Raw genomic sequence first — 27119 nt, forward strand, 5'->3', positions numbered from 1 at the left:
AGGTCTGGATTTGGAGTTACACTCAAAATTAAAGTGGAAAAAAACACTACAGGCTGACCCAACTCCTTAAAACAAGTCAGAATGAGGCTCAGTAGTGTGGCCTCCATGTGCCTGTATGACCTCCCTACAACACCTGGACATGCTCCTGATGAGTGGATGGTCTCCTGAGGGATCTCCTCCCACACCTGGATTAAAGCATCCCCCAACCCCTGGACAGTCTGTGGTGCAATGTGGTATTGGTAGATGGAGCGAGACATGATGTCCCAGATGTGCTCAATTGGCTTCAGGTCTGGGGAACGGGCGGGCCAGTCCATAGCATCAATGCCTTCGTCTTTCAGGAACTGCTGACACACTCCAGCCACATCAGGTCTAGCATTGTCTTGCATTAGGAGGAACCCAGGGCCAACCGCACCAGCATATAGTCTCACAAGGGGTCTGAGGATCTCATCTCGGTACCTAATGGCAGTCAGGCTACCTCTGGCAAGCACATGGAGGGCTGTGCGGCCCCCCTAAAGAAATGCCACCCCATTACTGACCCACTACCTAACCAGTCATGCTGGAGGATGTTGCAGGCAGCAGAAGGTTCTCCACGGCGTCTCCAGACCCTGTCATGTCTGTCATATGTGCTCAGTGTGAACCTGCTTTCATCTGTGAAGAGCACAGGGCGCCAATGGCAAATTTGCCAATCTTGGTGTTCTCTGGCAAATGCCAAACGTCCTGCACAGTGTTGGGCTGTAAGCATAACCCCCACCTGTGGACATCGGGCCCTCATACCACCCTCACAGAGTCTGTTTCTGACCGTTTGAGCAGCCACATGCACATTTGTGGCCCGCTGAAGGTCATTTTGCAGGGCTCTGGCAGTGCTCCTCCTGTCCCTCCTTGCACAAAGGCGGAGGTAACGGTCCTGATGCTGGGTTGTTGCCCTCCTACGGCCTTCCCCACGTCTCCTGATGTACTGGCCTGTCCCCTGGTACCGCCTCCATGCTCTGGACACTATGCTGACAGACACAGCAAACCTTCTTGCAACAGCTCGCATTGATGTGCTATCCTGGATGAACTGTCCTACCTGAGCCACTTGTGTGGGTTGTAGACTTCGTCTCATGCTACCACTAGAGTGAAAGCACCACCAGCATTCAAAAGTGACCAAACCATCAGCCAGAAAGCATAGGAACTGAGAAGTGGTCTGTGGTCACCACCTGCAGAACCACTCCTTTATTGGGGATGTCTTGCTAACTGCCTATTCTTTCCACCTGTTGTCTATTCCATTTGCACAACAGCATGTGAAATGGATTGTCAATCAGTGTCGCTACCTAAGTGGACGGTTTTATTTCACAGAAATGTGATTGACTTGGAGTTACATTGTGTTCTTTAAGTGTTCCTTTTATTATTTTTAGCAGCGTGTTTCTACAAATCGGTCCGACCTCTCTAAATTACTGAAAACGGTACGAGGAGAAGGAACTGACGTAGCCTAAAAATCTGGGCATCCCTGCCCTTTCTCTCTTCTCATTCACTTTGTGCGTGGTAGGCAATGGTCGCAGCGGCCTGGTTTTGGGATCTTTGCACTCTGCCATTCACCACAAGAAGTAGAGGAGTATCTACGCGGAGGCTAGAAAAAGTAAAACTCTGAAAAGCAGGAAGAAAAAAAAGAATGATAGTGAAAAATTTTAGGTAATGTGAGATTTTTTTAAAAAAACCATCAGTGTAAGTATCATACTTATTTGTTACATTTATTTGTTGCCTATCTCTCTACTCTAGAAAGCTTAAGTAATAAAAGGTAGAAAAACAAGAAAGCTTGTAAACAGAACTACAAGTATTCCTCAACTTACGACCAAAATTCAACCCAACATTTCCATAGTTAAAGATACGATCATCATCATTATCTTTTTTTAATGACCCCATAATCCCTTGCAGGGTGGAGTGTGGGCAACTGAATGGACCAGAGTGTTTACTGGCCGGATGCCCTTCCTGTTGCCAATGCAGAATTTTATTCAGCAGATAAATTCTCATTGTGCCCAGAGAAAAATATCTGCCTCTACCTAGGATCGAACTCACAGCCTCCTGATTGTAAGCCACCACACCACTCTCGGGTAAATATAAGATAAAGATAAGATAACCTTTATTGTCATTTTTTTACCATGGGCACATCGGCACACATTAAAAATGAAATCCTGTTGCTTTCTTTCAAAAGTTTATACATACGTACACATATAAACATGCTGTATACAAACATATTATATGTGTAGTGTCTCTCTTTTGAGCCAGCCTACTCGCATTTTACAACTTTTCTTGCACAGTGAATCATTGCAGTTGTTAAATTAGTAATCCAATTGTTAAGTGACTCTGACTTTGCTTGCTTAGATCTAGCAATATCTCAGGGGTTGCCACAAAGAAGAAAGGGTCAACTTATTCTCCAAAGCACCTGAAGGCAGGACAAGAAGAAATGGATGGAAACTAATCAAGGAGAGAAGCAACCTAGAACTAAGGAGGAATTTCCTGACAGTCAGAACAATTAATCATGGAAGAATTTGCCTCCAGAAGTTGTGAATGCTCCAACACTGGAAGTTGGACCAGAAGACCTCCAATGTCCTTTCCAACTCTATTATTTTGTACCAATAAAGGAGAATATTTGTAGCTCAAGGTTGAAATGAGGGATCCTTGGTGCTCTGAGCTTGCTTGTTTTCTTGCAGACGTTTCATTACCCTAACTAGATAACATCATCAGTGCTCAATAGCCCTGATGATTTTACTAGTTAGGGTAATGAACCGTTTGCAAGAAAACAAGCAAGCTCAGAGAGCACCAAGGACCCCCCCTCTGTTATTCTGTTATGTTATTCTGTGAGAAGATTGCAGAAGGTGATCACATGACCCCAGGACATTGCGGCCTTCATAAGTATGAATCAATTGCCAAGACTTTGAATTTTGATCACGTGATTGTGGGAATGCTGCAACGGTTGTAAGTTTGAAAAACAGTCATAAGTCATTTCTTTCAGTGCCGTTGTAACTTTGGATGGCTATTAAATGAACTGTTGTAAATCGAATTTACTAGTTATAAAACAATAAAGCAAACAATGACCAGGGAACAATCCTAGTTGTCTTAGAAAGATAATACTTCCCCTTGAAACATTTTTCTCCCCAAGTAACAGACAAGAGAATCATCAGAAAAACTTAACTGATACAAAGTGATGAAGAAAATGAAAGCTCACATACCTTGGTCTTTCTGTCTCCATTTTCAAGTGAATATTTCTAATACTTTTAGATTGAAATACAAGTATTCCTCAAACTTACAACCCTCCATTTAGTGACTATTCAAAGTTACAATGGCACTGGGGGGAAAAATGACTAGTGACCAGTCCTTGCATTTAGAATCTTTGCAACATCCCCCAATGGTCACGTGATCAAAATTCAGGTGCTTTGGCAGCCAGTGTGCATTTTTAGTACAGCTGCAAGATCCCAGGATCATGTGCTCACCATTTGCAATCTCCCCAGCTAGCTTCCGACAAGTATAGTCAATGGAGCAACCTGGATTCACTAAACAGATGTATGATTCACTTAACTGTAGTTATTCATTTAATGACTATGGTACAAAAAAAAAACTGTCGTAAAATCAGGCGCAGCTCATATAACAACTGCCTGGCTTAGGATCAGAAATTCTGGCCCTAATTGTCGGCATAAATTGAGGACAGTCTGTAATTCCACGTTGCCCATTGTAAGTTTTGGATTATTTGTGGAAGGCTCCGATTAAGTTTGAACATTATTCCCGGCATGACATAGGACAGACAAAAGGTGAATTGGGAATCGACTCACTTTGTTCTGGTGTTGGATGTGATGGTGTCGAAGATGAGGTTCAGGGATGGCCACCGAGTCCCCAATTAGGACACCCCAGCTTTGGACCATGTTGTAAACAGTGACAGCAAAACAAGGGCCTTCGATAGAGTCCACCAATCCAAAGGTGCTGTTGGAGAGCAGAAAGTGAAAAAATTGAAATAAATTAATTATTGTGCAATTTAAGTCAGATGTATTCAATACAGATCTAGTATGGGGTGTATGCTGTGCATTCAAAAGGTTACTGAGTCATAAATCTGAAGTTAATTGTCTATTTTATGCATAAAATCAATCAGTGGCTTCCAGTAAGCAATAAACATAGATACTGCCTTTTCTCTGATCAAAATTGTGACCAACCTAGACCAAACCAAGTCCAAAAGCTCTAGGGAATTTCTAAAGCCTGGCACTCTGACAAATTAGCCATCAATAAAAACGTAGACATAAACAATATCCAGAAGAGACAATCAAAAAGCCAAAAAGAAAGAACCAAAAGACCAAAACACCTCTCGATCAGCAATCAACATCCAGATGAGCATTAAATTAATGCCAATATTAACTTCAGACCAACAATCAAGGAGTAAACAATTCCCCAATGAAGGAACTGCCAAACCAGCTAACAATAAATCAAAAGAATTTCTAAGACCAGTCCAGTGGCAAACCATTAGAATATAAACTGAGAGTAAACCCCACTCCTTATTGTTACTGATGTTACTTTATATAGGTAATGAAACATCTGCAAGAAAACAACTAAGGACCCCTCATAGAAATCAATTTAGCCATCTCAGTAAGATCTATCATCTTCACCAACCATCCTTCCATTGAGGATAGTCCAAATCTTTCTATTTTTGTACTATACACAAATATATTATGCAATAATCTTGCTACAGTTGTCATACAGAAAAACAAAACCCCACAACATTTTTTGCAACTGTCTGCCCATCAATCCCAAAAGAAAAAACAACAATTCTGGGCTCAACTTGTATATTAATCTTTAAAATATTCTGAATTGCTGGAAGCTGCGGCTGCCATCTTCAGAAGGAAAGTGGTCTTTGTCTAGGGCAGGGGTGTCCAACCTTGGCAACTTTAAGACTTGTGGACTTCAACTCCCAGAATTCCTCAGCCAGAAAAATCCACAAGTTTTAAAGTTGCCAAGGTTGGACACCCCTGGTCTAGAGTCTGTGTAACATCGCCTCCTTTAGATGCCAGCCACGATTCCTAGTGAGCAATTATGGCAACTTTATGACCTGTGGACTTCAACTCCCAGAATTCTTGAGCCATCATGACTGGCTCGGGAATTCTGGGAGTTAGAAGTCCACAGGTCAATGTTGGCTCAGGAATTCTGGGAGTTGAAGTCCACATGTCATAAAGTCACATGTCATAAGGCCACAGTTGCTCATTTTTGCTCTAGACCAGGCCTGTGGGTCAGATGCGTCATGCACTGGCCATGCCCACACGTGGTTTAGCTAAGGGGGAAGTTGAAATACGTTGCGTGATGACGCCATGACAATGCGAGTTTTGATACCCCTGCTCTAGACCAAGGCCATTAAACCCCAAAGTTCAACCCTGCCCAATAAACACAGGCTGTGAAAACCAACACCAGACGTTGATGGTATCAGGGCAAACAAGGTTCAGAACACAATTCTATACTCACAAAGGCACTTTTTCTTCAGTAGTCAGGCTGAACAACACCTTCCCCAAGATCACAGTACCCGTGTTAACACCAGGCTGCAAGGCACTGAGGGATCGTCTCTGTAGTTCTACCTTCTGACCTGAAGGCCCTTGATAATGTCCGTCACCACACGGGCCCAGGTGGGAGCTTTGCAGACTTCCCAACATGTTTTGCAGCTTCTTGCCTTTCACCTTGCCCTAGAAGAAGAAAGAAGCAGAAACAAGACTTGTTGGCAGATGTGACATTACCTAATATGGACAGAGGACCAAAAAGACCTGCAGTAATAAATCAGCTTCAACAGTTTCGGTGCATGCCAGGCCTCACGTAGGCTGAAAACATGTACCAGGAACAAAGAACATCAATCAGCAACACGTCACCATGGGGTACTAACTGAACTGCAGGCGCTGATTTGCTATTTTGTACCTTCTAAACTGACCATCTAACACTGTGATTTGATGCTACTATGTGTCCACTAACATTCCTACTCATGTAACATGATGATTGGATAGAATTCACCGCTTGTGACGTATCACTATGTATTTTTAATAAAAGAGCTTCCCGAGCTCGTGATCGGGGTAGCTCACCCGAGATAGAACCAGCCTGGTGTCTTTCTTGATGCATTCGACCACCCAGTGGAAAGCCTTCCAAATGCGGAGCAAAGCCGCATCTGGTGACCCCGACGTGATCCGTTAAAAGAAACGAGTGCGTCTATCTTCAACCGCCTATCTCACCCGGCCGGACGAGCCAGTTGCAACCCAGGAACGCCGTCTCGTGTCACGGATCCCTCCCCAGGAATCTTCCGTGAAGAAGACATCCTCCCTTCAGGTGAGTATGGGCGGAAAGTTCTCCAAAGCGCAGATAGCACATTTGCAAGAATTAGGAGAATTAACGAAGAGCTCAATTCTTATTCTTAGGAATCAGGGCAAAACGCTCCCGGTTCCAACAAAGAAGAACCTTATTACCCTTTTGACTTACATTTACACACAATGTCCGGCTTATCCGGATAAAGGGTCCTTGAAAGTCTCCACATGGCAATGTTTGGGTGACTATTTTCATAATAATCCCAGGGCTCCGCCAAAGATTCTGACCACATGGCGAATAGTCATGGAATGTTTAAAAATCCATAGTTTAGCATTGACCAAGGCCCCCTCCCCAAAGGAGGGTCCTCCTCCTTATACAGCTGAAACCAAGACTAAGGACGCTCTCCCGTTAGAAGCTTCCTCCCCCACTGCTCCTGAACCCATGAGTCCTCCTAACTCAAATCCAGCGGAGGATCAGACACCCATGGGAGCGATCACAAAGCCATGGCGCAGGGACGCAGGGAGGGCTCTCTTACCCTGGAGGAGCTCTCTCTCTGTCCTGTTGAATATATAGGGGATGGAACCGAAAATATGGTGCCTGGACTTGAACCTTTACCCATGAAATTAATCAGAGATTTAAAACAAGCCGTGGCCATGTACGGCATCCAGGCACCATATGTCAGAGGCTTCATGTACACCATCAGCACCTCCTTTTTTATGCTACCCCAAGATTGGAAAGACCTTTTCCGTATGGTACTGACGGGACCGCAGTATGTTGTTTGGGAGTCAGACTTTCGCGCCGAAGCTGAAAGATTTGCCCGCGATCGTGGCGCGGCCGCGAGAGCGGATCAAATTTTTGGTACGGGCCGATTTACGGACTTAACAGCTCAGATGGCTCTCCCACAGCGTACTCTTGCCCTTATCAGTATCATAGCGGTCAAAGCCCTTGACAAAGTCGATGATCCTACCTCTGGCATCGTAGGATCTTTTTCAAAAATCACTCAAGGCTCACATCAGCCTTATGCTGAATTCATAGAGGAACTTCAGAAGGCCATTCAGAGACAAATCTCAATGAAGAAGCCCGTGAAGAGCTTCTGTTGAAACTGGCCATTGAAAATGCAAATGAAGATTGCAGAGGATTCTGCAGCTCTATCTGCCCGAGGGGGCTTCCCTCTCGGACTATCTAAAGGCTTGCAGAATCGTGGGAACTGTCTCCTACAATATGGAGCATCTGGCCATGGCCTTGCAGCAAGCAGGTTCTCAAAACAGGCCGGCCGGAAACTGCTTCAATTGTGGGAAGCCAGGCCACTTCAAAGCACAATGTAGAGCCAGGGACAATACACAAAACAACACCAAGCTAAACGATATGCCCAAGGTGCAAGAAAGGGTACCACTGGGCAAACCAGTGTCGCAGCAACATTCCTCAGCCGCAAGGAAACTAGAAGAGGGACGATCAGCCAGCCCCGCTCCAAAGGCTGACTCCATGTCTTTTCAACTAATTGCCTCCGAAGATATGGAAATCGACATTCCAGGCACTGTATACTTTCTTCCCACACGCCTGAAAACAATCCCTCCTGCCATAACACCCCTCATAATTTATCCCATCCGGGACCTCATGGCAAAGGGATTCATTGCATCTCTGTTTCTGAGAGATTCCGATGACTTTTCCTCAGTGGCCATGGCGGTAATTGGAAATACTCCCACCAAATTTAGCAAGGAGAACTAGTAGCAACCGCTGTTCCGGTACCTGTTAAAACAGCTGATGCTTGGGCATTTACTGTCCATCAAACGGTGGAACAAGCCAGGCCTGTGTTACAATTCACAATCCGTGACAAAGTCTTTTCGGTCTCTTAGATACTGGAGCTGACGTAAGTGTCATCCGAGCGGCTGAGTGGGCAGACGATTGGCCTTTGGAAACTGCCCCAGCCGCTCGGGAGTGGGAGGAGTTCAGCACGCCCACCGTAGCAAACACTGGCTACCGGTGAGTTCCTCTGATATTTCTCGCACTGCCTATCTCCAACCCTTGGTTCTTCCGCTACATACTAACCTGTGGGGCCATGATCTTATGTCTCAACTTAACGCAAAACTCATTATCGATTAATGGAATCTTTTGCTAGAACTCCACTGCAGCTACAATTAAAAACCACAGAACCTGTTTGGGTAGATCAATGGCCCCTCACAATAGACAAACTAGAGGCCCTGCAATCACTTGTCCAGGACCAAATTGTCAAAGGGCATGCTGAACCATCTGTCAGCCCATATAACACCTCCATTTTTGTCATAAAGAAAATGTCAGGGAAATGGAGGCTCTTACATGATTTAAGAGCCGTGAACACAATAATAAAACCTATGGGGGCGCTACAATGTGGTCTTTCAAATCCCAACATCATCCCTGAAAAATTTGATCTCATGGTCATTGATTTAAAGGACTGCTTCTTTTCTATCCCCTTGCATGTACAAGATCGCGCCTTATTCGCTTTTACACTACCTCGTTTAAACAACTCCTCTCCCTCCTCCTGCTTTCAGTGGAAAGTTCTACCCCAAGGTATGCTCAATAGCCCCACCATGTGTCAACACTATGTCAATAATGTCCTGCTACCCTATCGTTTCTGCCTTTCCACAATTTCTGGTGTATCACTACATGGACGATATCCTTGTTGCCGCTCCTGGTCCACCGGGTACGGTGTTCACTTCATTTTCCTTCCTGAAAGCCATTCTTGCAAAAGGAGGTTTGCATATAGCACCTGAAAAGGTACAAGTACTAGCTCCGTATGCATATCTGGGCTATAAAATGCTTTCAACTACTGCCTATCCTTCACTCCCCTCTCTGTCTCTACCTTCTCAACCCACCTTGGTTCAACTTCAGCAATATCTGGGTACCGTAAACTGGGCTCGACCTTTCCTGTCTTTAACCACTGATATTCTTTCTCCATTGTTTGAAGCCCTTACCTGGGGGAAAAAGCCTGCTGACATAATATCCTTGCAGCAACCTCAGCTTCAAGCATAACTCAAATAGAAGAGAATATCCGAAAAATATGGGTAGACAGAGCTGCTGCCAATACTCCTCTAGATATGGTCATTTTAGCCACCCCGAGGCTTATGACCGTAGCAGTAACTCAAAAGGACCAAAAACTCCACATCATAGAGTGGATCCATCTTTCCCATACGCCACGATGCTCCATCACTTCCAAATCAGCTCAATTGGCTCAATTGATCATAAAAGGCAGGAACCGTGCAAAATTACTTATGGGAATAGATATCTCCACACTTTTCATCCCTTTTTCGCTACAAATATGGGAATCTCTATTCCAAAACTCCCAGGAAATTCAGTTTGCCTTAGCCGACTGGCCTGAACTAGGTTCCTGCCACCCGCCCGCTGATCCACGTTTTCAAATCATTCGGACAATACCCATCTCTTTCTCCTCTCCCATCAGCAAAGAACCTTTGGTCAATGCTTTGACTATATTTGCTGATGGCAGTAGGGAACGAGGGGCATGCGCTTGGCAAAGAAATGGGGTGTGGCACACTAAAACCACCCCTGTGCAGACATCCCCACAAAGGGCTGAGCTTTCTGCAACCATATTAGTCCTCCAGAATTTTAACGAACCCCTCAACTTGATCTTAGACAGCCTATATGTTACCCAAATAGTCTCTACTATTCACGATTCTTACCTCTCTCCCGCTATTGATAAAAACTTTCTCTCTCTTTTTTTTACATTGCAACACCTTGTTGCACAACGTCAGCACCCCCTCTTTGTAGCACACATTCGCAGCCACCAACCCTTCCCGGGAATCCTCCAGGAAGGCAATGATGTGGCTGATCAAGCGGCTGCAGGTATCATGACCTCACACACACTAACTCCTTGGAAGAGCCATTCATACTTCCATCAAAACACTAAAGCTCTCATGAAACATTTCAACCTTACTATGGCTGAAGCTTCAGCCATTAGACAGCAGTGCCCCACCTGCAGTCAACAAGCCCATTCCATTCCCTTAGGGTAAATCCTGGCGGGTTGAAAGCCTGTGAAATATGGCAGATGGACGTTACTCAGTTTCCTCCGTTTGCCCCCTGGAAGTATCTGCATGTCACAATTGATACTTATTCAGGGTTTATAATGGCGACCCCGCAAAGAGGAGAAGCCTTAAAACATGTCATCAACCATTGCATTCGCACTTTTGCATCGTTTTGACGCCCAAATGAAATAAAAACAGATAATGGTCCTGCATACACTAGCACAGCTATGTCAGAATTTTGCACTAAGTGGCAAATTACCCACAAATTTGGGATTCCTTATAACAGTCAAGGACAAGCCCTGGTAGAGAGAGCTAACCTAACGCTAAAAACAGCGTTGGAACGACATTTGATCAAAGGAAAAAAAAACCTTGGCCTCCCGGCGATGCAGGACACCCTTAATCTCTGTCTTTATACACTCAACTTCCTCAATCTCTCCGGCACCCCTGCTATGACGGCAGCGGAGCGACATTTTTCCTCCCCTTCCTGATTCTCCCAAACCACAGGTATACTACCGCCAACTGCCAGACCCTACTTGGAAGGGCCCTGCTGGTCTCTCACCTGGGGTCGCGGCTACGCAGCTATCCAGCTTCCAGATCGTGTCCTGTGGGTTCCTGGATGACACGTCAGACCATACCACCCCAAAGTAGAAAAATCACCACCTGCAGACATATCAACATGATTCGTCCCGTTGCCTTGCCGACCCTCTTCCTCCTTCTTGCCGCACATGCCTCCAAGGTCTCCATTCCGTCTCGAGTGACATACTTCACGCCAGGCACCCCCTCCTGTTGACCTGCACCGCGTCTGGGGACATTTTCCCCCTATTTCAGATGGTCAACACTCCCTCAGCCATGGCTCCATATCTCCAGCAATGCTTCTTTCCAGATCAACACCTTTGAACACCCTCCTCGGACTACACTCCTCATACTTCGTCCTACTGCCACCACCTATTATTGCTCCGTCGACGCCTCTATGATTCCATACGTAACATTTATGACTCCTGGACAGTCCTCAGACCCGTTCACCTCATCGTCATCACAGACAATTGCGAATCAGCCTGACATTCATGTTCAGCCCCCCTTTCTACATTGGGTTAGAGATCGCAGAACCCCACCAGCGCGTCAGATGGCTTCGCCCCCTGCCTGATCAAAACCACACAAGCAGGCTTCACTCAACTAACTCTCATCTACCATACCCAACAACCAAGCAGAAGTGCCTTCCTACGGAAAAACTTGCCAAAAAAACGGGACCATGTACCATCTATGTAAAATGAACTCAAAAACCATTTGCTACGATCCCAAGACAGCTGTACGTCTCAACGTTACCTTATGGGCGGGACTTCCAAGAACCTCTGGCAGATCTGATCCTGAGGGGGAGGGAAAACTTTATTACCTAAACCACACCACCGTGCTCAAGGATGGTACTAACCCAATAGTTTTAACCTTTGATGTTTGTGTTGCTTGTTCTAAACCAGGGGGACATTCATGCGGGTCGATTGACTGGAAAACAACGTACGCCCGCAATCATAAATATTTGTGTCTTACACCCATTAACTGGGCCATAGGGAACCCCAATCAATGGATCCCTTGTGGAGGTTCCATCGAGTGCTCAGGTTGGTCTTGTGTCTGTGATTATACCAGGGGAGGGTACTCAGGCTGCAATCATCTGTCACATTTCAAACGAATATCAGGGTCTACCACAGACAATAAGGTAGAAATCACCATCTCCAGACAATACCCTGCCTTGGATACTTATGGTATAGGGATCGATGGCACAGGATCGGATCCAAACACTTACATTACCATAAAAACCGAAATAATATATGAAGGTAAGGAAACATCGTTAGACTGGTCGGTATATAATAATTTAAGGAAATTAGATAAAGCCCCTGATACCAGTGTTATTGCAAAAAACTTGTTCATGGATATGGCAGAAAAAATTGCAAAACAACTTGCAATAACCAATTGTTTTGTCTGTGGGGGAACCACCACAGGGGAACAATGGCCATGGCAAGCCTTAGAAGCCTCACCATCACTGTTCAATAACATGTCTTCTATAGGAAACATAACAGCTAGAACAGTTTCCGATCCACTTATCTGGACAATTACCACCAACTTACCGTATTTGCCGGCGTATAAGACGACTGGGCGTATAAGACGACCCCCAACATTTCCACTCAAAATATAGAGTTTGTTATATACTCTTAGATAAGACTACCCCCTCTTCCGCACACTTTCCACATACCAAATAAAAGGTAAAAGAACATCAGATTTGATTTCAACATGTTAATTTATATTCAAATGCTTATGACATGCAGGAAAACTCACAAGGCTGTGAAAGTATGCCAAATAATAGAACATAAGTAATTTTCCGATTCAGAGCAGGTTATAGTTCATAGTTTTATAAAATGTGTGTGTGTGCCTAAATTTCAAATTACCCATTTACCATGACTTGTCATGGACAGGCAACTTTATTAAAAGAATTCTATTTCAGCTAAGCCGGAAAGACACAAATAGGGCCTGCAGAAGCATAATTTTCACTCTGATATTAATTGTGGCAATGTTGCATTTTAAACTAGCCATGATTAATTATATCCAAATTTTCACACCCACACTCCCCTTCCTTTAGCTTTCTGAAACCCCACATTTGCAGATCCCATTTTAGCAATGCATCTAAGATTTGACTTGCCAGCCACTATCATTAAATTATGCTTGCTAAAATATGAACTGAAATATGAACTGAAATATGAACTATCCTGCAAAGCTGCCCATAATGAAGATAAGTTGATCTTGATGTCAATCCTCCTCAGCCTTTCACTTGTCTTTTACTTCAGGGTCCCCAACCGCCGGTCCGCCGGACCGGTACCCGAACGGCCACGGAACAAGCCTTACCGGGTCGCTGGTTGCTAGGCGCCGCCATCTTTTTTGGTAAAAAAGCAATTTTTAAAAAAAGATGGCAGCACCAGCTTCGGTGAGCTTTTCCGGGTAGAAAGCCATTTCTACCCGAAAAAGCTCACCTAAGCGCCGCTGATGCGACGAAAAATCACTTCGTGACGCCACCGGAAGTGATTTTCGTCAAAAAAGATGGCGGCGCTGCAGGTGACGCGGAACCGGGCGGCGCCCAGCTGACGCCGGAACCGGGCCATGGCGTCGAAAAGGTTGGGGATCCCTGTTTTACTTGATACCGCTGCCAAACCTGCTTTTCCATCGATACCAGAGTAAAAAGGTGACATTGCTCCCGCAGCAAGAGAAGACAATGTGGGATGTGAGAAAGAGGAGAAATCGCACTGAAATTAAGGAAATTAGGCGTTTGTGGTTTTTCCTTTCCCCTTCGGGACTGGATCTAGAAAGTTGTCATTTTAACATAATCGCTCCCTTCTTCTCTTCCCACCCCCAACCTCTGTTTCGCCTTTTAAAGAGAAAAAGACACCCATTCTGCTTTATTGTATCTGACATAGTGGGCTTTAGTTCAGAAGCTGATGTCACTCAACAGGCAAGTCCTTTCAGAAAAACGCCAGGCCCTGCCTGGTCTTACCCAACGCTGCTTGCCAGGGATCTGGCAGGAAAGAAGGAGTTCAGATCCTTTTCTTTCTAGCCTCTCCACCTGCCTTTCCCGAGTCCATCCAAGGCGTGCCTGAAAACCAGGTTGATTCTGGGTAACGTCTAAGCCCCAGAGGTGGGGTCCGATCAGTCCCTTTGCCCAGCTCCACAAAAGGTGAAATCGCCAGCGAAGCAAAACAAATGGAAGGAAGAAACCGAGCAAGCCGGGTCAAGAGCTGCGCTACCTCTAGCTGAGCCTTAGCGATAGTAGGGACCCACATCCCACCTCCGCCCCACCTCAGCGAGAGAGAGCCGGCCGGATTGTGGGCGTAATCCCTCCCTGGCAGAGCTACGGGTAACCAGCGCTCAAGGCTACAACTGAATGCAAAGTCCCCGCTCTGAGATCTGCAGCTACTTTACGAGGAACCCTTTGCAATTCGCCAGCGCCTGCTATGACCTCAAGGAGAGGGAGAAGCGAGCCTCCTCACCAACAAGGCGAAGAATATACCCGTATTTGCCGGCATATAAGACGACCCCCACTTGGAGGCATGTTTTTCAGGGCAAAAAAGTCGTCTTATACGCCGGCAAATACGGTAATTGGTAGAAACTGCTTTTCCCGAAATGGGTCCACTCCAGTAGGACACCTCCTTTGCTTAGGTACATGGGATAATTCCTACCAGATTTGGACAGCACCTGACAATGCTACCACCACACCTGCTAAATTCAACACCTCCCTCCTCCCTTATCTCAATGACACAACATCTTCCCAAATTTGGACAGCCCCAAATAATATGTATTGGATTTGTGGTAACCTAGCCTATCCATCTCTTCCAGCAGATTGGCAAGGATCATGTGCATTGGGGTGGATAAGACCTTCCTTTTTTCTCCTACCGATCTCCATTAAGCAAGAACTAGGCATCCCTGTGTATGATACATTATCCCGCAAGAAAAGAGACACTGATAATGCCTTTGCAGGCTTCCCCTGTCAATCAGAATATACAGGGGATACCTGGACCTGAGAGAGAATCGTCTGCACCTAGGCTTGGCCACTTGGGCCCAAGACGGGTCCTATGGGCATAGAACCCCCATATATATGATTAATAGAATTATTCATTTACAAGCTGTTTTAGATTTAGCAGGCCAACGAATAGATAAGGCTCTAAACACTCTAGCGACTGCTACAGACAAATTACGCACAGCTGTCTACCAAAATCGCTTAGCTTTAGATTACATACTAGCCAAAGAAGGAGGGGTATGTGAGTAGGTTCAATCTCACGAATTGTTGTCTTCAAATTGATAAAGTTGGCGAAGTAGTAGCACAATTAACAACTGAGATGCGACAATTAACCTATAATCCTGATCAAGTATGGCAAGGTATTAATCTTAAAAATATTTTTAGTTCCTGGTTCCCAAAACTACCAGGATTACAAGCCATAGTAGCTCTCATAGGTATGATTGCTGCAGGATGCGTTATTCTTCCATGTGTGTTACCAATTTTTATTCGCACTATATCCAATAGTCTGTCCTTGTTAGCTGAAAAGCGCGCTATTGCACAGGTTAATGCCCTCTGGGAAAAGGAGCCTCTGTACAAAGTCATACCCTCAGAAGACCCTGATGTGTGCACTCGCACAAGTTTTTGCATGGGCAATGACGAAGATCCAGAAGAATTTCCTCCATATAAAACTAAAACAGAGGAGATGCAGTAATAAATCAGCTTCAACAGTTTCGGTACATGCCAGGCCTCACGTAGGCTGAAAACATGTACCAGGAACAAAGAACATCAATCAGCAACACGTCACCATGGGGTACTAACTGAACTGCAGGCGCTGATTTGCTACTTTGTACCTTCTAAACTGACCATCTAACACTGTGATTTGATGCTACTATGTGTCCACTAACATTCCTACTCATGTAACATGATGATTGGATAGAGTTCACCGCTTGTGACGTATCACTATGTATTTTTAATAAAAGAGCTTCCCGAGCTGGTGATCGGGGCAGCTCACCCGAGATAGAACCAGCCTGGTGTCTTTCTTGATGCATTCGACCACCCAGTGGGAAACCTTCCAAATGCAGAGCAAAGCCGCAAAGACCCCCCCAAGTCTTTCAACCTTAATACCTTGTTTTCCAGGAATCCATTAAGTCTCTCAAGGAAATCCATGAGTTGCTGCTCCCGTAGTTGAGGTTCCAGCCAAGCCGGGTCAAGAGCTGCGGCCCGTGAAAAACCCTCCAGGGCTTCCATGTAGTTTTCTTCATACTTAAAAAGCTGCACACAAACCATGTAAAAAACAATGGATGATAACTTGGAGTGAAAGTGAAGCCTGTCTCTAGGATCCAAAAACTCAGCATCCTAATCCCAAAGGTGCTTTTTCAGGAGGCAATTGAGCCTTGTCTTGTTTTTTTTTCTTTTAGGATGCAAATGACCAGCTGTCTGCAATAAATCCTTCCATTTCCCCACCTTCCAGTCAGAACTGAAGAGCTTCTTGGATGAGAAGTGAAACATCTTCAAAGGAAAACCAGAAAGTCCAGTTGCCTCTTAGAAAAAAGCACCTGTGGCACAACTATGATCTGGATGACTGAGAATCTCCATAGACCTCTAGCATCCTAATTTGTAAATGAAAACCATATACAGGTAATCCTTCACTTACAACCATTCGTTTAGTAAAGATTCAAAGTTAAGGTTGGTTAGGGTGACGACAATGGAAGTGACTTACGGCGTTTTTCACGCTTACAACCATTGCAGCATCCCCATGGTCACGTGATCAAAATTCGAACGCTTGGCAACTGGCATGTACTTATGATGGTTGCAGTAACCCAGGGTCACGCGATCCCCTTTTGTGACTTACTGACTAGCGGTCAACGGGGAAGGCAGATTTGCTGAATGACCACATTACTAGCTTAACAACTGCAGCAATTCATTTAACAACCGTGAAAAGGTCATAAAATGGAGGAAAACTTAACTCAACAAATATCATGCTTTAGCAATGGATAACTGGGACTTTTCAAGGATATCTGTACTTGAGACCTTAGTTTGACTGACTATAACTCCCAGAGTCTTTGTTTTCAACCCTAGCTCTTAATAGGTTTAATTGAACTTCTGGGCATTTAGCCAAGAGCATTTCATACCTCGTAAGTGTTGCAAGCTAGATAAACAATCCACTCAGCACTTGTGAGGGAGAGCCATTGATAAAATCAGATAATATAGCCACTAGAAACTCCCTGCCCTGCCTCTGAAGGGATTAATTCCCAAATAAGAATGACGTAACTCATCAGAAACTCCACTAAGACTCCAAGACCCCCCTCACAGTCACTGCTATTAAGCCTGGTTTCACTCAACCTTTATTTAAGTATTAAATGCATGAAATAATAAACAACTTTTTGGTATATATCTTTTTTTAGATAATTAGGGCAAAAAAGCAATGTCAAGTTGGCCACACCCACCCAGTCACATGACCACCTAGCCATGCCCATCCAACCACATGATCACATAGCCATGCCCACCCAGCCACATGACCACCCAGCCAGTCATTAGGGCAGAGAGCCCCTTGCTAAAAAAATTGAAGCCTACCCCTGGTTGTAGGTCAATAGGCACCTAACAATAACTAATATAACTAACTTAATAATGAATTTAGATAACCAACAATCTAAATTGGTCTCTCCATGTCACCCTTAATAAGCATGCAAACCAGCATCTGCATTTCCCACATCAGATGAGGATTGCATTTCCCACATCAGATCTTTTTCCTTCTGTCCTGGCCACTTTTTACAGAGGCACGATTGAAAGGGTTTTAACCAATTGCATCACTGTTTGGTTTGGTGGCAGCAATGCCTCAGATAGAAAGTCCCTACAGAGAATGGTAAGGGCAGACGAGAAGATTATAAGAAGCTTGCTTCCCATTATACAAGATGCTGCTTATAAGCGCTATGTGCTTAAGAGCTTGAAATACTGTTAGAGACCCCCATACACCCACTCAACGGTCTGTTTGTTGCTCCCCTCTCAGAGGAGACTTCAAAGTATTTCCAGCAGGGGTACCTGATTCTATTACAACTCTGTTCCCTATGTCATCCGTCTGGTAAACTCGCAAGATTCATTCTTCTTGCCATGTACATATATACATCCAAATTAGACCATGTTGTTTCTCTGTATCATATATATGGGTATGTGTATACATGCATGTGTGTGTGTGTGTGTGTGTGTGTGTGTGTGTGTGTGTGTGTGTGTGTGATGTTTATGTAGTGTATATTAGACCCTTTGAGATCTGTATGCAATGAAATTTCATTTTAATGTATGCCGATTAGTGTACATTTAAATGACAATAAAGTTATTCTAAGTTCTAAGTATGTCTGTTGATAGAATTGCTTATTATTATTATTTATTATTATTACCTTTATTGTCTAAGTACATGTGTACAATGAGATTGCTTGTAGAATGCCAGGCTTGCCACAGTTGTTAAGGGAATCACTGCAGTTGTTAAGCTAGTAACACGGTTGTTAAGTGGCTTCCCCATTAACTTTGCTTGTCAGAAGGTCGCAAAAGGGGATCACACAATCCTGGGACACTGCAATTGTTGTAAATATGAGTCAGTTGCCAAGCGTCTGAATTTTGATCACGTGAGCATGAAGATTCTACAATGGCCCTGAGGGTGAAATGCCGTTGTAAGCCACTTTTTCCAGTGCTGTTGCATCTTCAAATGGTCACTCAATGAATGATCAAGGATTGCCTGTAGTCAGCTCCCCATCTTTCTGTCAACAAGGGTTTCTGCTCCAGTGACTTTCCTAGACTTTTACGGAGATCCTGGGAGTTATATTGTGTTTGATGTTGTCCTTTCCATATTTTTTTAATTATCTGCCTGCAATCCTGGGAATTGCTGATGGTGCTTCATCCAAATCCCAGGTTTTTAAGAACAGATTGGACAACCATTAGTCTGAAAAGTATTGTGTTTCCTGCCTGTGCAGGGGGTTGGACTAGAAGACCTCTAAGGTCCCTTCCAACTCTGTTACTCTCTTAAATACTAAAGCTACTTAGCTTCCAAGTCCAAATCAGATCAGGAGGTGGTATCATGTCCTCATTGTGAGCAATCAGAACAAAGATCCACCCCTCCAAAATAAGAAAGTGGTTTTCCAATCAACAACTTAGCCACATTACACTTAGGAATCACCAACTATGATCCTAAAGCTTTTCTTGATGGATCACTCATACATTAACCAACTTCATGTTGCCTTCTCTATTCCATTTCCTTACCGTGGCTCGATTGAGATGCAAATCTGGATTACAAGAAGCAGTGGAGTCCACCTTTTCCTGTTACAAATAAATAAACAAAGCACACACAATCAGCACTGCCAGGTAGATATAAAGAACAAATTCATTTGCAAGGAATATTCTTCCTCCCTCAAAACAAGAGGGGGTTCAACCTATTCTCCAAAGCACCTAACGGTAGGACAAGCAATGGATGGAAACTAATCCAGGTGAGAAGCAACCTAGAACTAAGGAGAAATTTCCTGACAGAAGAATTAATCTTGCCTTCAGAAGTTGTGGGTGTTTCCAATACTGGAGGAAACTTTAAGAAAAGAACAAACAATCATTTGTCTGAAATGGTATAGAGCTTTCTGCCTGAGCAGAGGGTTGGACTAGAAGACCTCCAAGGTCCCTTCCAACTCTCCATGTCTGCCTACTCTACTCTATATTCTACTCTACTCTACTCTACTCTATGTCTATTCTACTCTACTCTATGTCTATTCTACTCTAGTCTATGTCTATGTCTGTCTATGTCTATGTCTGTCTATGTCTATGTCTACTCTACTCTATGTCTATTCTGCTCTATTCTAGGTCTATGTCTTTGTCTACTCTACTCTATGTCTATGTCTATTCTATTCCTATTCCATTCACTCCACTCCACTCGATGGTTGTAATATCCTGTGGTCGCCTGATTGTCATTTGTTGGAGAACCAGGACAACTATTTGTCTGAAATGGTATAGGATCTCCTGCTTAAGCAAGGGGTTAGACTAGAAGACCTCGAAGACCCGGTGTGCTCACCCGCCATTTGGGCGTAACTATTCCCCTTCCCTCCCTGCTGGTCTGCAAAGACAGAAAGGTTGGGGGAATCGCTGATCTATAATTTTACTACAGAGGCTTAACTTGTACAACCATCCCTTCCTCCCCATACCACAACTTTGTCTCGGGTCCCCCGCCAGCACCTACTGCTTGAGCATAGGCACTCAGTGCTTGCTGAGAGATCTTGGGGTTCTGTCCTGTATTGAAGAACAAGGAGAGGTAGGCGTTGCCCAACACATCTGTGGAATGAAGAAAACAAAATTAGCCACTTGCATATCCCCTTGCCTTTTCTGCCCCTATCCCCTGCCTGGGCTATGTTGTGATTCGTTGACTACCAGTTCCACGGAGTCAGAGGAGATGGAGGGGGTGCCTGGTTTACCATCTGAGGAGCAGAAGGGCTCAGGGCCAGATGCAAGGCAGGGCTCCTCTGCTCACTGTTTTTGGGGGAGGGTGAGCTAAGTGAGGGGGAGGAACAGCTGGGGCCCGTTCCAGATGCGCTTATGCGCAAAGAAGTGAGGAGAAGACAGCAATGCAAGACTGAGGGTCAGCTATCCAGGAAACGAAGGAGACATGATGACAAGCCTCTCCCTGCCTGGGATACAAGGAGGAGTGGGGGAGACACAACAACCGTTCATGCTCCAGAAGAGATGCCTTCAGTGGATTCCTTGGCCAGGATTTCTTTCTACTATCCAGGTTGGCCCAGGTTGTGGGGATTGAAATGCTAATTGAAGCTCCCTGCAGGGACTGCTACAGCTTGCGAAACACCTAAGGATGTGTGTGACCTGGGGCGTTGTCAGTGAATACCGTGCATTCCTGCCTTTCTAAAATAAAAAGGGGTTTCTCCCCTCACAAGCGGCGCTCGCGAAGTCTGGGTCAGGACAGGCTAATAGATTGCATAGTAAAACTCACACCAAGAGCGTCCGTCGTGCACGTCCATCTGCACAGCCAGTTTGGCTTGCCGCACGCTGTCCATCACGTTTTGTACATGTTCATCAGGAGAAGTGGTGTGCAGCTGCCGTAACACCATGGAGAGGTTCTGCAAGGAGCCTTTGTTCTTACACTGAAAGGAAAAATAAGTTTGGCTACAGGATGAGATTCCTGTATAAAGCGAAGACTTAATAAGATCCAAATGCAGGCAGTGCTTTATTTACCATTCATTTAGCAATTGTTCGAAATTACAGAGCATTGGGGGGGAAATGGCCAGTCCTCGCATTTACAACTATTGCACTGTTACATGATCAAAATTCAAACACCTGACAAACTGGTATGTAATTACAATACAGGTAGTCCCTCGACTTACCACCAACTTTCCATTGCAAAGGGGAACATTTGCTAAAGCATGGCAATTGTTAAATGAGTTTTTGCCTCCATTTTGCGACCTTTCTTGCCACAGTTGTTAAGTGAATTGCTGCAGCTGTTCAGTTAGTCACACAGTTGTTAAGTGAATCTGGCTTCCCCCATGGACTTTGCTTGTCAGAAGTTCGCAAAAGTTGATCCTGTGGCCCCGGGACATTCCAACCATCACAAATATGAACCAGCCGCCAAGCATCTGATTTTTGATCACTTGACCAAGGGGATGCTGTAAGGGTCGTAAGTGTGGGAAATGGTCATAAGTCACTTTTTTCCAATGCCCTTGTAATTTTGGACTAAATGAACTGTTGTGAGTGGTGTGGTGGCCTAGAGGTGGAACTTTCGCCTCACAATCAGAAGGTTGTGAGTTTGATTCTAGATAGAGGCTGATATTTCTCTCTCTGGGCTCAATGAGACTGCTGCAAACACCGCATTGGCAACAGGGAAGGCCAGTAAACACTCAGCTCCATTCAATTGTCCCAACTCCAACCCCGCAAGGGATTATGGGGTCATTAAAAGACTAAATGAACTGTTGTAAGCTAAGGACTACCTATAGTTGTAGCAGCCTGGGGTCATGTGGTTGCCATATGTGATATTCCCAACTGGCTTCCAACAAGCAAGTTAATGGGGGAAAGGTGAATTGTCACATGATTCACTTAACATGATTCACTTAACGCTTCAGTGATTTGCTTAACAACCAGGGCAAGAAAAGTCATAAAATCTGGTGCGACTCATTTAACAACCACCATGCTTACCAATGGAAATTCTGGTTTCGATTCTGGTCTGAAATCAGGAATCCACGTTTACCCAAATTATTGTTTGCAGCATACAGAAAGTCTTAGACGCGCAACCACCTCTTTGAAGTTACAACAGGACTGAAAAAAGTGACTTATACTTATAACCATTGCAATATCCCCATCGTCACATGATCAAAACTCGGATGCTTGGCAACTGGTTCCTATTTATGAGGGTTGCAATGTCCCAGGGGTCACATGATCCCCTTTTGCGACCCTCTGACCAGCAAAGTCAACGGGGAAGCTGGATTTGCTTAACAACTGTGCTATTAATTTAACAACAGCAGTGATTCACTTAGCAACTGTTGGAAACAAGGTGTTAAAAACAGGGCAAAACTCACTTAATCGTTGTCTTGCTTAGCGAAAGGAGTTTGGGGGTTCATCACAGTCATAAGCCAAGGACTTCCTGTATTTTTTTTTTTGTCTCTGAGAAGTATTTTACTTGATCTACAGAATGCCATTGGAAAAGCCAGAGGTTTCCAAACAATCCTTCACACAAAAGAACGCTTTGATAGCAGAGAACCGAAAGGGAAGCTTACATGGCCAAGCGCTCCGGAGAAGCAGGTATGAGCTGCCGAGACATCACCCTTTTTCCAGTAAACCTCGCCTAATTGATTCCACGCTTCCACCAATTCCGGGTCCAGCTTGACCGCTTTGGAGAGCAATTTTTCAGACTGGGCGTTATAGTATGCTGATACATTCAAAGCTTTTCCTTTAAGCATCAATGTGTAAGCTTGCCCTTCTGAGAGGCCTAGGAGAAGTGGAGGGGATAAAAGTAAGAGATAACATCTATATGTTATCATCCAAAAAAAGAAACAAAAACAAAAACAAAAAAAGTCCACCTAATATTGAGCTGTAAGTACCATACATTTCTTTTTGGCAGGTCTTTTTTCTCTCTTCCATTTACTGATCAACTACATATTAACAGAATAACAGAGTTGGAAGGGATCTGGTAGGCCATCTAGTCCACCCCCACCACCCCCAGCCCAAGCAGAAGACTCTACACCATTTCTGGCACATTTCTGTCCAGTCTCTTCTTGAAAGCTTCCAGTGATGAAGCTCCCACAACTTCCGAGGGCAAGCTGTTCCATTGGTTGATTGTTCTGTCAGAAAATTTCTCCTTATTTCTAGGTTGAATCTCTCCTTGATCAGTTTCCATCCATTATTACAGATGTTTCTCACTGATATAATTCAATATAAAAACCATACAACTAGCAAATGATATACACAATATACTTCAGATAACTATGTTGATCTGAATTCCAGATATAAACTTTCATGGTTTTTATTCTATCAACCGATAGGCCGATACAGGTAGTCCTCATTTAACAACCCACAATTGGGACTGCAACTGTGTCATACAGTGAAACATCTGTTAAGGAAAATGACGTTCAACTGCACCAGAGTTATATCCGTTCCACTATGATTATTACATTGTATGAATCACATGACGTGACATGACGTGACCACGAATTGCAATTTCCTGAAGGATTTCCCATCGCTGATGCTTGAGGGAAGCTGCCGATGAAGGTCTGAATACTTCTACCAATGATATTTCCATTTTTTTCTTTTTAATAAATTTACAGATCTTTCTAAAATTCTGTTTTCACTTTTTCTTTCAAGGTACTAATAAGAAAAATAAGAAAAAAATGAATTTCAACAACTGTAGAATCAGGCTTCAGCATAACGAAAGTGAGGTCTGAATACTTTCTAAATGCAATGTGTGTGTGTGTGTGTGTGTGTGTGTGTGTGTGTTTGTTGACGGTTTCCCAGAAGCATCTGATGGCTCATTATGGGAAATAGGATCTAGACTAGCTACACACAATCTATGTGGGGCTACCCTTGAAAACCACTCAGAAGTTACAACTGACCCAGAACGAAGCTGCACACAGTGTTGGAATTGGCCCACATTACAACCCTGTTGTGTGAGTTGCACTGGCTTCCAGGTGCCTTTCAGGTGCAATTCAAAGTGCTTTAAAGCGCTACATGACATGGGACCAGGCTATTTTGTGAGTCAGGCTTTCCCTGAAGGTATTTACCTCGCTCACTAGATTGGATAGGATAAGCAAGTTCCAGGCCTCATTTGGCCGTCAAGAGAACCTGGGAAGCTTGCCATTTTTATGGCTGTCTCCATGGGATATCCTGCCTCCTACAATCGGACAGGCCCCCACTTTCTTAACCTTCCAGAAGGCCATTAAAACTTGGATTTTTACCCAGGGACTAGGATAGAGGGGTGAATTGTTGGGGCACCCTGGAAGATTGGTTGAAGCACCAGGTTTTAGCAATAGGACTTAGACTTGTATACCACTTCATAGTGCTTTACAGCCCTCTCTAAGTAGTTTTACAGTCAGCATACTACCCCCAACAATCTGGGTCCTCATTTTACCAACCTCGGAAGGATGGAAGGCTGAGTCAACCTTAAGCTGGGCAGGATCAAACTCCTGGCAGTGGACAGAGTTAGTGATAGCATTTAGACTTATATATCACTTCACAGTGCTTTACAGCCCTCTCTAAATAGTTTTACAGAGTCAACATAGTGGCCCCAACAATCTGGGTCCTCATTTTACCAACCTCAGAAGGATGGAAGACTGAGTAAACCTTGAGCCGCTCAGAATCGAACTCCTGGAGTGAGCAGTGAGTTAGTCCTGCAGTACTTCATTCTGACCACTGCGCCACCATGGCTCTTATTTTATTTTTTTCTTCTATGGTTATTATGCTTTTTGTCATTTTACTGTCGTTGTGAGAGCCCAGAATTCTTTTAAGATGGGTGACCACACACATTTTTTAAATGTATACTTAAAATAAACAAACAACAAAGACTTTTGGTAGCCAGGTAATGAAGAATTACAGTATCAAAAATGAAATGAACAAAATTTTGGTATCTGGGATTGGATGTTTGGGGGGAAAGGATTATACTATAATTATTTGTCAGATCTACTTGTGTCAAGTGTAAAGAATCAGGACCATTCATGTAGGCAGGTGCATAAATGATTTATTGAAGCTTATACACAAGAATCTGGTCAACTAACAGTCAGCACCAAATTGGCACTAGATAAGGGTTAGTGGAATTCAAGCAATTCAAGCAATCTTAAGACAATGCAAAGATTCTAAACTGATGATGCATTTAACTCCTGCTCCAGCTCTGCCTGCTCTGTTCTTACAACTTCCTACCTTCTATCAAGGTACTAGACTCAAACATATTCAATTCTATGAATGCATCCGTCATAAGTACTGGGACAGATCAGTATGGGGAGACATGATAGCAGTCTTCCAATATTTGAGGGGTTGCCACAGAGAGGAAGGGGTCAAGCTATTTTCTAAAGCGCCTGTAGGCCAGACAAGGAATAATGGATGGAAACTGAACAAGGAGAGATTTAACCTGGAAATAAGGAGAAACTTTCTGACAGTGAGAACAATCAACCAATGGAACACCTTGCCTTCGGAAGTTGTGGGAGCGCCATCACTTGAAACTTTCAAGAAGAGATTGGACTGCCATCTGTCAGAAATGGTGTAGGGTCTCCCCCTTGGGCGGGGAGTTAGACTAGATGACCTACAAGGTCCCTTCCAATTCTGATTATCTGTTATCTGGATGCATGAATGATCCATTGTCAAGGCTACAAGCTTGTTTTTGATTGCTAAAAGGCTAAGAGAAGTCATACATGGACATTATGAGTAGTATATTTGAGGGATCTAGTAATGAAACAAAACAGATGCCTTAAGATGAAGATACGGAAATGCAAGTTATGTGTGAATTACCATCTATGGCTTCCATTTTTTGAAGAGTCTTCTCCATCTCTTCCTGAACATCCTGTTGTTTTTTCCCAGCATCTTCCACACTGTGATTCTCAAAATAATGATCTCGGAAATGATACAGGTGGTCAACCAATTCCTATTCATAAATGGATAAATACTATCAGATCTCCCAATAGGGATGTCTTGCTGATACAAAATTCACTGACATTTGTGATGCAATTGCCAAACTGGCAAACCCAGGTTGCACACCATAAACTAAGCATTTATCAGTCTCTAAGCTAAAATGTAATTGCCCAATTTGAAATTTATTGCATCCATTCCGTGCAAACCTGGCAGCACCACCAATAAAATGCCTATCGCTATGTTGACTTAGTAACAGATAAATAAACATGAAAATTCAAAATACAATCAGGTAAATCAGTCCTCCATTTAACGTACATCGCTCAGTCAAGCACAACTTTTTATGGGAAAGGAGAAAAGTTAATTCAAACTATACCGCACAGAACCACTATTTTTAGGTTACAAAACCAACCAGCATTTAACTCCTCATGGAATAGGCCACAGATTAACCCAGAAATCTTTGATCCCAAAGATTGCCAGGTCTGAAAGGATGGCTTACACCGGACACAACAATTAAGAGCAAATTTCTCTGATAATTCTGACATCTTGGGAATCAAAACCTAGAAAGGGGCAGCCTTACCTCCAACAAAGCAGGAGGGCAAACACACCTTGCCAATCCCTTTCTAAATGTATTTCAACTTCTAAATCACCACCCGCCCGCTCTGCCTACTTCATCCACACTGCCTACATTTACTAAACCAGATAAAAGGATAAATGGCGCCAACCGCCCTGCTTTTTTCTCGTCCGCGACTTCTTAAAACGCCGCTTAGCTTTGCGGGTCCTGCGACCCTTCGGTTACTTTTACCTGCCTTCATAAATCCGGGAAAGCTCTGGAGCTTTGCTCCGTCTCTTCCCCAGAACAGAGACGCGGGAATTTTCTTACTATTATTAGGATTATTTTAATCGTGGCTTTTAAAATGCAGAAGGGAAGAATAGCTTCTTTTGCTCGTCGTTATACCTGCAGACGTTGCCGGGCTTGCGAGTTCTCTTCTTCGTCCTCGGCCATGTTCGCTGAGGCCTCCGCCCTCCCTTTCCTGCTTTTCTTCCTCTTTCTCAGGCTTGCAAGCACGGAGGGAGGTAGAGGCCTCTAAAGGCTCGGAGGAATCTAAGCAGTCCAGACGGAGGGGGGAGGAAGAGGCCTTCGCCCTGTCGCTTACGCTCCCCCCTCCCCGCCTCATTTTCATAAGAATAACAGTTGGGAGGTACCT

The 27119-nt window shown here is 44.2% G+C and overlaps 1 protein-coding gene across 2 annotated transcripts; it reads right to left on the reverse strand.

Moving 5' to 3' along the window:
• Positions 1–1364: 1364 nt before the first annotated feature.
• On the reverse strand, positions 1365–26947 carry TTC5 (tetratricopeptide repeat domain 5). Of its 2 annotated transcripts, none has more exons than XM_026688578.2 (10): positions 26870–26947; positions 25795–25927; positions 22578–22789; positions 20804–20954; positions 20042–20133; positions 19084–19140; positions 15961–16107; positions 5473–5687; positions 3804–3951; positions 1365–1623 (listed from the first exon to the last, which is right to left on the reverse strand). In XM_026688578.2, exons 1-10 carry the CDS (start codon positions 26915–26917, stop codon positions 1504–1506), a joined length of 1323 nt encoding a protein of 440 aa, XP_026544363.1. In that variant the 5' UTR covers positions 26918–26947; the 3' UTR covers positions 1365–1503. The 2 variants fall into 2 exon arrangements, with proteins under 2 accessions (XP_026544363.1, XP_087801271.1); XM_087945145.1 differs by having other exon boundaries at positions 26717–26947.
• Between the last annotated feature and the right edge of the window lie 172 nt (positions 26948–27119).

Source organism: Notechis scutatus, chromosome Z (genome assembly GCF_049901735.1).
Source record: "Notechis scutatus isolate UNSWTSFEM ecotype Mainland chromosome Z, rNotScu1.2, whole genome shotgun sequence".
NCBI classification, from domain to species: Eukaryota; Metazoa; Chordata; class Lepidosauria; order Squamata; family Elapidae; genus Notechis; species Notechis scutatus.